Source organism: Pundamilia nyererei, unplaced genomic scaffold (assembly GCF_000239375.1).
Source record: "Pundamilia nyererei isolate P.nyererei 1_Seehausen unplaced genomic scaffold, PunNye1.0 scaffold00057, whole genome shotgun sequence".
NCBI lineage: Eukaryota > Metazoa > Chordata > Actinopteri > Cichliformes > Cichlidae > Pundamilia > Pundamilia nyererei.
Genome location: NW_005187458.1, coordinates 2,900,588 through 2,912,709, shown reverse-complemented (window position 1 = coordinate 2,912,709; position 12,122 = coordinate 2,900,588). Strand labels below are relative to the sequence as shown.

General features: G+C 39.7%; 1 protein-coding gene across 1 annotated transcript in view; it reads right to left on the bottom strand.

The window, feature by feature from the left end:
• Positions 1 to 4,244: 4,244 nt before the first annotated feature.
• The window catches only part of LOC106456228 (microtubule-associated serine/threonine-protein kinase 2-like), a 26,713-nt gene continuing 18,835 nt past the window's right edge, over positions 4,245 to 12,122 (bottom strand). The window contains exons 2-4 of the mRNA XM_013911149.1: positions 5,831 to 5,981; positions 4,898 to 5,085; positions 4,245 to 4,271 (exon numbers count right to left, since the gene is read on the bottom strand). Of these exons, the coding sequence (XP_013766603.1) occupies positions 4,245 to 4,271; positions 4,898 to 5,085; positions 5,831 to 5,981 (366 nt within the window). The remainder of the gene's footprint in view (positions 4,272 to 4,897; positions 5,086 to 5,830; positions 5,982 to 12,122) is intronic.

Below are 12,122 nucleotides of genomic sequence, written 5' to 3'. Positions count from 1 at the left end.
TCTGCGTCCTGATTGGCTGTAGACCAGTGTCAATCAATCTTGTGTTGTGTCTCCTGTCCAATACAAAATGCGTTCATCTTGTCAAATTTACAGAAATCTTCAATCGGTAGCAGTGTGACTCTGAAGTGCTATACTGTATGTTTGTAAGTTTACTCCCCAACAAACACAACAATGTCGACGAAACGTTTTGCACCGTCAAAGACACCTGCGGTAGCAACCAAAAGGCAGAGCAAGATGCTAACCATCGCACAAAAAGTAGGACTTCTGGACATGCTAAAGGAAGGTAGAAGTTACCGTATTTTGGGGACCATAAGGCTCATCCCATTATAAGGCACATTAAGCGAAACAAAAGAGTCAGATAAGTCAAACTTTACTCAAATCATTCTTCTTGCTTCCTCTACTTCCATACCATTTATTCATTAATGTTTTATTCTCTGGCAGCTGCTCTATTGCCATGTTCTGGACCTGATAACAGGCTTTGATCTTTGGTTTCATTCTATATTACTGGACCTATTTTTCTACCAAGGCTTGAACTTTGAAAGTGTTTAAACAAGAGAGGAAAGTGTGAAAATGTTCGTGCCTGTCTGAGAAAAGTGTATAAAGTGTGTAGTGAGGGGGTTTACAGCCTTGGAACATCTATAATAATTGTAAAATATAAAGCTGGCTACTTCACAGGTTAATTTTAGAACGTAACTCCGCGATAAATGAGGGACCACTGTATATGCAGACATAGCACTCATTCATCACTTGAGTTAGGTGTTGTTTTATACACTTGAATGATTTATAGATCAGTTTCAAGTGGCTTAAAAACATTCTTATTACTGTCAGGTAAAAGACTGGAAATGAGTGCAAAAGTAGCCAATGATCAAAGGAAAACTGAAAGAGTACTGTTGCTCAAGACCACTTTTTAAAAAATGACTGCAATGTCTGTCTTCTTGGAAGCAAAATATCAAGACTTAAGACTTTTGTACATTACTGTAACTTGATTTGTATATTCTACTAAAAAAAAAAAAAAGGTATTTTGAATTAGCCAGTTCTTTCTTTGCTCATGTTCTTCCTGTGCTGTGGAGGGTTTCTTCCCATATTCCAAAGACATATATGTTTGTTGTTTCTAAAATGACCGGGGATGTGAGCTAGTCAAAATGAAAAGAATAAAGCTATATAAGCTGTATGAATGAATGAATTGAGTTCTCAGTAAGACTAACAGAGCTCTTGATACAGTCCATTTCCATTTTAAGTTCCGTTACAATACAGGTATGTAATGGCGGTAAAAAATGTATTTACTTTCTATAAAAAAAGCTTGTTTAAAAAAGTAGGTATTGTACATTTTGGGACTTGTTTTTGGGATGTGCAGTGTTACACTCCAGAACGTCATGCTAAGGAAATGTTATTGTGAAACAGTGTTAATGTGGCCTATTATTACCTTGACACCAGATGGCGCTATTGACAGCAGACAGACTCCACAGCAACTGAAAATAATATTTTTATATAATAAAATCACAAACTGTATAAGAGCCACTTTTAGATAAAGGAAACAACTGCATGTGCCTCCAGTATGGCTGTCTATATAGATACTGTATACAGTGTATGTGTTTATTATGTCTGTGTCCTGAGTGTGTGTGTGTGTGTGTGTGTGTGTGTGTGTGTGTGTGTGTGTGTGAAGAGAGAGAGAGAGAGAGAAGACTAACAGTAGTCTAAATAAGTCTCAAAGCACTTTACTTGGTGCTGTTGTGCTTTAGAGGAAAAGTGTTTCTGGAAGGCAAAATGAAAAAGTGTTTATTTCTTACACTTGGCCCATATTCTCTAGGATAGAAATTCTTACAGCCACTGGAGCAGGAAGGGTACTGATGATCAGCGTTTACATTCCAACGAGCACCAGATACTGTCGCTAACACAAAAACCTAGCTCGGTTCCAGTTGTTTACGTTTCACAAAAGAGGTCCAGTAAACAACCTCAACCTTGGCCCCTGTCTCGTGTGTTTTATAAAGCAAGTATTTAGCTCACTGCCTAGACTGTGTATTCTGTACAGCACATTGTCAGGGCAGTAGAGATATTATCCTGTATCACTACTATTGCACTGCAATCCTACTGCTTCTGGCACCTTGTTTCAAAGGATTCACGCTTCAAATTAAGTAGTGTATATTCAATGACAGTAACTCATTAGAAAAGAAGAATGGATGCCCTTCATTTACTTATAAATGCTGCTGCCTGCAAGCTGCAACCATCAATAAAACATTGTTTGGTTGATGCAGGGCTTTTATATTGTCAAAAATATCTTTAGTGCAAATTTTCTTGAAACAACATGATATAGTTTGTTGAGGTTTTTTCTTAGTCATCTTTGATGTCAAAGTTTGGCATGCCACTTCACCAGCCGTCTACGTCACTGTCCCCATTAGTCACAACAGAGGAGATACGGTACGAGCACAGCGATTACTCAACATGTCCTCATGTATATTTAAGATGCAGCTGCCTCAGCCTGTTCCCTAGCAGCTCTAACACAGCAGCATGGTAAAGCTCCCTTTAGGCCAAGCCCCGACGTCTGCAGACAGCAGGTGTGCGGCCTGTGTGCTGCATGTTGAAACACCGCTTTGTTTATTTCCCATCTTAACTATTTGCATTCATGTATGTCTTGCAGAGAATATCCACCCTGCTTCTAAGATAAATATGTAACAAGATACATGTTAAAGTGTTGAGTTTCAACTTGGTAGGTGCATTTTTCACTTTGGGCCATGTCCTGACAAAAGCAATAATACTAGGGATGTGCAAGCTGACCATCTGGTTACAGCACAATGTTCTTCTAGAAAAGGCCCTGGACGTTCATATGGATTGTTATGTGACTCGCATAAACATTGCTTGCATAAATATGCAAGAAAACTGTTGCCACTAAAGGTGGAAACACTAAGACTGGTTCGCCTGACAATATTGTGCAGGCTCCGGAAGAACTACGAGGTTAAGTTACTTTATTGTTGAAGTGTTAAGCAGTCATGTGTTACATTTGCTTATAATTTCCATGGAAAACAATGCATACCCACAACCACATCTTACTACCAATTTATCACCAGGTAACCTTTCATATATGTCTTTGGACTGCTGGAGGAAACTGGAACACTCAGAAGGGACTCACGTGACAACCCAGGTCTTTTTAACCTAGAAATTAAAGCTGAGGTGTTACACTTGATTACATAGCTGCCTTTAAAAGTCCTAACTAAAAGTCCAAAGACAAAAGGGAAGTATAAATCATAAATAAAACATGGCAGGACTAGTTGTCCTATTCCTAATCCTATGACTATAGACTAACTATGAAATACAACTATAAAAGCTAACAGCTGTCAGTCTGATGAGTCACACTGGACTAAAATATAATGTGTGTGAAGCTCGGTTTAGTAAGAGATGCAAGGAAAGTGAGTGCGATAGAAGTCAGAAAGTCTGCCAAGAATACTTTAATAAACCTACCCTTGAGAAATAACCACCTGGGATTATTTGCTGAACTAGAATAACTCTGCACATTGTATTTTCCATTTTGAATCCATGGTACAATGTGCTTCTGGCTGCACTGACCAGTTCCTCTCAGAGACTTTCAGAGTGAAAGGCTAATTATGAAGATATCCAAAGCGGCAAAAGTAAACTGATGACATGATTCATTTTAGATTAATGTATTTTTCTCCACACTCACTACAGATTTTATAAATGCACTGTCCACACACCTGGCACAACAACGTGGATTCAGTATCAGATTAATGGCATGCTGAAGTTCTACCTATTAAACACTGCCATCTGTTGGTAGCATTCAGCTGCAGTCTGTTAAGCTTCTCGTCATTTTCACGTGCTTCCCTGTGCATGAGATAGATTCACTGCATGTGTAATCATTATGTGCACAGAGAAGAAGGCTGGAGATGAATAATAAATTACAATTTAAATTAATAATGGAAGGTACTGTGTAAATTACTAATGTAGTCAACACACACTTCTAAAGCATGGCAAACACAGAGAGACGATAGCCATTTCATGAAGGAACAGAAAGTCAGGGTTCATTCAGAAAATGCTAAAGATTTTGAGAGAGGTTCACAAATTATGATTTCAACATATCTGAAGATGTTTTGGATAAATAATAAAGCAGAGGACAGAAAACCCCTTTGAGTCCTTCAATCCCTCCTGCAACCAACAGGGGTCACAGTAGAGCAAAGGAACACAAAAATCAGCATCAGACATGTCAGGAACCGGCATTTACACATAATTCATTCATACTACAGCTCTATGATGTCAGCACTGTGCTGCATGTTAACCAAACAAACACATAAATGCAGATACAAATATACACATCACATGAAAAATCCTCTCTCTCTCATTTCTGTCTCAGCAGTGTGCAGCCCTTTCTGTGAATGGGAAGTGTCTGTGTGTGGAGCTGGTGGCACGCACACCGCGCACACACACATAAACACAAAAGCCTGAGTCATCCTCAGTCTACCTCCCTGCAGTCAGCTGGCACAGTTTCAGTCTAACACACAAAATCTATATTGCGATGGACTGTCTCACAGCGACTCTGCAGGCTTTGCACACTACGTTTAGACTACATTCATTTTCCTAAGACCACAAATACATTTAAAAATCTTGTTTTTACACCCCAGTCATAAGGTTGCACATTACATGCTAATTGTAGGACTCTATATATATGAACCATTTGTCCAATAATTTTGCATGTGATGTAATCTGAAAGTAATCTGAAAAAGCAATACTGGGCTTGGCTGATATCTAGGATGGCACAGAGAACATTTGGAAGAATCACAATTATCTCCTGATTACTTCTTCAAGACTTAATCTGAGTGTAAATAACTGTAAGTGTGATTTGTTTTGTAGATTCCCTTTCAACATATGCGCAATTTTTTTCTTTGATACTGACCAGTCCGGTGAGAGAAGGGGCAGACTGCCCCAGAGCCTGGTTCCTCATACGGACCAGGTTGTTGGCCTCTCCTCCTGCAGATGCTCCCCCAATAGCCCCAGGTGCTCCAAAAGTCCCAGAGTTGCCTTGACAAGCCAGCTGACTAACTCCAGCATGCAGACTGCTGGACAAAGGCAGCAGCTGTTTACCTGGGGAGGTGGGGGCAAAGAGGAAATACATCTCAAACCTCATCACTTTGACCTTTAGATCAATCTATTGCCCCCAGGTCAAAGGTCAGATCTGACATGATATTTTAACTCCTTAGATGGTACTTTCTATATATTGATACATTTTCAAGCTGACCTTGAAGACCTTGGTGGTCATAAGCCAAATTTCGGTGGAACGATATCATGAGGCCATTCTATGCCCCCCATGACATTTTATCAGAATTTATCAAAACCTTTTGACCTGTCGTGTTAAAAGACAGAATAGTGACACATACGCAAGTAAACACTACCAAAAACATGATCTCCTCGGTGGAGGGGGATTGTCACCACATGACCTCTCTTTGGTAAAATGTGGATGTAAATGTGAGGTGGAATTTTCATAGATAACACAGGAGCCTGGCACAGCTAAAGTGTGGGCGGGGCCACATTTAACTAGACTTAGAGCTTCTGGTTACAAACAAAAGCTCAATATATAAAAAGTAATATTTGCAAATAAAAAATGTTCATATTAGAGTGTAACGCCATAAACATAAATTCATATTTCTTTTAAATATTATAAACTTCATGTTTTGATAAATAAATGCACACCTAGTTTATTATTTACACATTTCTATATTTTCCTAACCTAAAAACTAATCCTACATAGACATCATCATCTACATGGACATCTTGGTCAAAGGATTTTGTCCTGTTTTCAGATATGCAGGTGTGTATACGTGTTCAATACCAGTCATGGCCATGCTGCTACGTCGGGCCCGACTCTCATCCTGGCTCAGCTGTCGGTGAAGTTTGGATTTGGTAGCAGCAGTTGCTGCGGGTGATAGGTCAGGATTACTCAGCTTCCGGAAGAGCAGAGGAGGAGGAGCTGCAAACTCCTTCTGGAAAGAGATGAGGAGGAAAGAAGAACAAGAAACATTAGACTTTGCTCACATGTGTTGGGTCATACTGCTCTCAAATAACCTCTGGTCAAAGCAGCACACAAACTCAGCAGAATCAGATGTCATCTCTGCCATAAAAGTAGAGTCACAAAGCTTAAAGTAAGACACATGATTCGTCTTTTTTCCCCCATGTTTCCTTGATATCCTTTACAGCCACCAAGGTCGAAAATCTAAAGTTTCAGCTGGTTCGCAAGAGGAAAGAAAAAACATATATACATTTGCCGATCCCCCTTGCTAATGCCAAAACCGCTCTGAGCAGTTGTGATGTGGGCTTAACCACACCTCTGTAGGTGTACCTGGTATCAGGTGATATGTGGTATCTACATCCCATCCCCTTACAGATGCTACTATAGCAACATAATCAGACTACCTACTGGTAGTTTTAATGTTGTGGCTAAAGAGATTATGTAGATTAAATAAGCAGTAAAAGATAGCAGGGTAGAGTCTATAGGTGAAAGAATTCTTCAAAATCTTGGTTGCAGGTCATACCTCAGTTTATCTTCTTCAGCATACCTGACTGTGATGAATTTCCACTTTACTCAATAGTCTTTAAACATTACAGTTTCACTAGACTAGCATGTAATCTCTAGGTAATAACAGTTCTACATAGACATCACTGAGGAAGAAGATGCTATTTGGGTGACAACACTGCAGATGTTTGAATAGCAGTTTCAGCCTAACCACATTTTTATTTATTTGACACACAAAACAAAGGGACACACATTACTTCTCACAATAGTGCAGGAAAAATCCCCATGAATGCAGGCTTACAGCCAAAATTAAAGCAAAGCATCCACTAGCTCCAAATCTACTTCTCAAACTACCACATCAGACACACACACACACACAGTACTGTTTCCCATGCTATTCAACTTACAGACAGTACAAGACATGCTTGCTGTGTCATTAACACTTACAGCCACAACAGCCTCTCCATCAAAACTCTGCAGCTGCAGAGCAAGTGGACAGCCTAATTCAGTTTGTCAGTTTAATAAAAGAAGGTTCCTCTGGACTTCCTTGATATCCCCAAGTACAGCCAACACACATAAACACAAGCGCAGAAGGTTCACATGATTTTGGAAATCTCTTTTGTTGCCATGGAAACAGGGCCTGCCTGGGCTCATATCCTCCTCTCCGTTGCGCGCAGCCCAATGCTTGACAAGGCTTTTCCAGAAACATCTGGACAGCTCACAACATGTACACACGAGCTCCCAGACGGCCACATGTATGAAGGAGTTCTAGTGAAAGCTTCCGTTAGTCTCCAACCGCGTCCCTCAAACCCACTAAACACAGTGTAATCATGTGCAACTTGTAACCAATACTTAAAGCTGCAGTAATGAATTACAGCAGAAGATGAATATTCAGTACCTCCATGCAGTATTAATATGTAAACCTTATGCGCGTGTTGCTTCACATCAGCCGCCACTCAGCTAGAATCACACATTATACTCAGTCACAAAACACTTTCACACTTCCGCCGTTTCTATGAAGGCCAGAATTCATTGAGGATGAGACACTGAAGACTTTTCTGGAAAAAAATATATTTCAGACATAGTTCTTAAATGTGCATTTATCCAAAGTCTCCCAATGCAAGCTACTTTAATAACTTTTCTGCCTGTTTGAATACTGTGTGAGATTATAAGAAGAGCTTAGAAGAGCTGTCACAACAGGTCGACAACATATAAGAGGTAAACAGCATATTTTCATGCGGTGCTGTTGGCAAGAATCAAACAAAAGAAATACAAGTTACCCACAGGCAACAATGACTGGGACACTTGAAAATACAGCACATAAATGCATGCATGAACCGCTACACATTTCTGGCAAGCAGGAGTCAGCCTGCTTCATTTTAATTCATTCAACATGTCAATATGCAGACTTCTGGGTGAAATTATAGCATCTGTTATCAGTATTTGTATCTCTGCACAATACAAGGACACAGCAATGGCTTAAATACTAATGCTGATTCTTCAACCAGGGGGTGACATCCCTGTCCGTCTTTTAAATACAGTCTGTGACATGGATGCATAACCTGACTGCAACCAAGTGATTATTCCGGTCTCTTGCACTTTCTTTCTCTCGCCACTTGAAGTGTCTCTTATTTTATTTACTTATTTGTTTTACAGTTAAGAAGCATGTCATGAATTTTCATGTTTCTAAATCTCATAGGTTTTGTAGAGAGATAAATGAAGTACAACTAGAAGAAAGAAGCAGCAGATACAGAATATTGATTCTGAAGTGGACAAAGAAAAACAAAAACTAACAGTATAATCGCAGTGCCTTGTTTCTGCTTGCAATGAGAGCACAACTCTCCCTGGCCAATGTCAGACTGATTACTGTGAATCATTGCACCACTGTTGATGGACACCTTCAGTTGCTACAGCCACATCTGTGCAACTAATGACAGGATGTCTTGTGGGGAAGGAAAGTCAGTGATTACACAGATTTTTCTTCCCCGCAAGACACGCAGAGCACTGCAGCACTGGCTGAATACATTTAAATTGATTGTCGCCCTCATTCAACTTGCTGCAACTCCAACTGCAACCAGCAGGTGGCAGACAGAATGCAATCTGCTAAGGAAGCTGTGATTACAAGTAATCTGCTGATCCAAGCTTCTTGTAGAGACTAAAATGAAATGTATTAACATAGAAGACAGCAAAGAGGAAAGAGGTGTGTGTGTGTGTGTGTGTGTGTGTGTGTGTGTGTGTGTGAGAGAGAGAGAGAGAGAAGCATCAGCTGTGATCCATCACACACACACACACACACTGTCACAGAGTCAGCTTTACAAGACTGCTGATATAAACACATACTGTACATCTGTCACTGGGAAGTAAACACAGATGAGAGCTAGATACATTTCCAATTGTGATGGGTATCCAGGTATTAATGGAGCCGATTAGTTCTACCTGCTGCAACAAAGGAAAGTTTTGTTTGTAAAGGGAAATCAGTTACGGGACAAGAGGATGTATTATTTACAGTGATGCTACTCCTGATGGTGGGGTGCAAAGTTAGCTTGGTGCTACATCCACAAACTGTACAGGTTCAGAAATGCACATCAGTGCTAACTAGCATCAAGAAAATGATTAATAACATACTAAAATTTCTTGGCCAGTCTGTGTATTATTTGACACTTAATTCCAATAAAAATGCACCAAAGGCACGGACAGTTCAAGTGTGCCAATTCAGTGACTTGAAACACTGAAGGTGAGACCTAGAATGGAGCTGTCAATCAAATCAGCCACACCTCTACCTTCAAGCCTTAACAACGTCTGGATGAACAAGTTAACAGATACTGTATAAATGGACTGACTGTGAAGCTGTTACAAAGGACAAAGGTATCCATAGAACCCAAAGCTTGCTTGTTTCACGCTGTAAACATGTTTTTACTGCTGTAAGGTTTTTACATTTTAACATAGGTGTCTATAGGGATTGACTTTTTGGAGCCAGACTCCAGTAGCCACTCCAGGACATGGAGTTTTTGGCATGTCGTTGACTTTGCCACCTGTTCCTTTTTGAATACAAAACGTTGATGAACAAAGCATTCTGCAGTGGTCACTACCAATGGTGCATTATGCATGTAACACAGCTCTGTAAGTACATTCAGCAAGTTTATGAATGAATGTATGAAATATGAAAACAACAGCAACAAAAAAAAGGGCTTAAGTGACATTACCTATTAGTCAGCTGGTAGGGACAGAAGGTTGGAGGACAGGAACATTTACTCACTTGACAAAATTACGTAAGAAACTGATTTTGGTATTCTAATGGTATCTGCTATAAAAAGACTATTTTTGTATTTTGTTTTGAGAACTTCTATTCAGAATTCAAAGCACCCATCTGTGATAAATGAGGCCCTTTTTTAAAGCTTAATGTACAGTTCTGCATAGGTACATGGTAACTTGTATTTCAGGATAACAGTTTGGGAGTAAGAACCAAAGAAGATAAGGAGAGGGCCACTGTTGCCTCTTGAGACCTTTGAAATCCAGTGATGTGTATGGTATTAGAGTTTAGTTCTTAAAAAGCACCAAATTAATATATGTTTACACCACAAAGAAGGTTAAAACACACATGAACACTCAGAAAAGCTTTCAGAAAGAGATTTTAAAAAGTTTAAAACCAATTAAGAATAACAAATCCTAACGTAATTCAACAAACAATAGACCCATAACCATAAGAAGGAAGTAAAACCAGTTTTTCACAACCTTCTTCTCCTTTCCTCTCTTCTCTCTTCCTTCTCCAGCTCACAGCTCCCTCCAAACTCATGCTCCTGCTTCACTGCATTTGGGTCGACATTAATCTTTTGTCATGTCCCACAGAGCTCTAAGCCACACTTTAATGTAACATACACCAGACCACAATCCATCACATCTGTCATCAAGTGGGCCTGAAAACAAGCTCCCAGCTTAGCTCGCGGATGATGATCCCTCTATCATTTAGAGAGAGAAAAAAAAAAACTTGTTACAGTGGTGCGTGCATCACACGAGTTAAGTAAGTGGAACTGTCCCCAGTGGAGCAGCTCAACCGCAGCCTTGTGACTTCACTGAATCTTACACCCACACAGCAAAACATAAACAAATACATGTTTACTAATAACATGAATAATGATGCAATCTTTTACATGACTTCTCTGACAGCAAAAGACACCGACAGATCCAAAACATGATCAGGGTGCCTTAACTGTTCAATGAACTAAGGAAATGCTGCAAAATTACCACAAGCACTTGCAAGTGAAATGCTGCCGATGCAAGAACACAGCACAGAGCAGCGTGCAGAGTGAAGGGTTAAACAGCAGGTTTCTAGCTGTTAATGTTTTGTTTAGTGGGGAAACTGCCATAGCATCCAACATTTGTGGGTGTTCAGGCTCACCACAGCAGAAGTACAAGTGCGCTGCAGTCAACAATCAAACAGGATTCAACAGGCCAGCAAGTTTTTTCTATTATTCCCTTCATTTTTAGTTGTTAAGCTTTCCTTGCCAATAGAAGATCACGTTTACTATAGACATGTGGCACATACATGTAGGCAGAAAATACAAGAAGATTCAAATAACTGATGTTATATGAATAGGTCAACAAGCTCACTTTAGATTTTTGGGTATCTCTAATTTTTAGTATAATGTTACATACGACATATTAAAAACTAAAAGATTTAAATTTCATTTTTTTAAACTCTGCTTTTATGTGCTTAGATCTTTATTTCATAACAAAGAGGTGGTCTGGTAAAATACTTGAAAGATTTTACATTTTTGGAGTGACTTTGAATGATGCCAGTGTTCATATTTAGGACCAGGAAGATATATGGTTACAAGAGGAGTAAGTCTTCATCCACTGTGAACGAGCATCACTTAACAAACATTTCAACCCCCATTCACATTTTGTGTCAGGTGATCTCAGTACCACACCGTTCACTGCAACATTTTTCATTGCTTTTGATGAGGGTTTGCAACAGTTGCCACGGCACCGCAGAGCAACCAGTCAAAACAAATGGACGAGCTCATTCCTCAACGAGCGGCTACCTCTGTAGCGTGGACATTGTTCGGTTCTGAAAAGTCTGACACGGAGCAGAAAACTGTACTTTTAAAATTTGCAGTAAACAGCTCCTCACCACAGTCACAGACACAACAAACTTCTTCTACCACCTAAGCAAGAATCATGTGAAAGAGCATGGAGAGAGTTTATGAATGAGAAGCAAAAAGAGACGTCAAGTGCTCAAAATAAACCACAGAGCCAAACGTCAGAACAGGCTTTTCTCTGTGGTACGCCGTATAATAAAGACTCATTAAGATAGTAGCAGCCATTTATTAACTTTCTTTAAATATCTGGTTTCACGCGTTGGTCAAAACACACAACTTCAGAACGCCCAGCTGAAAATACTTCACACGGGTTGAGTTGCTTCATTTATATCACCAGTATTTGGCCAAAGTATCTGCAATGCAGCATATAATACTGCTACAACAGATACAGTGGGGCAAAAAAGTATTTAGTCAGCCACCGATTGTGCAAGTTCCTCCACTTAAAATGATGACAGAGGTCAGTAATTTGCACCAGAGGTACACTTCAACTGTGAGAGACAGAATGTGAAAAA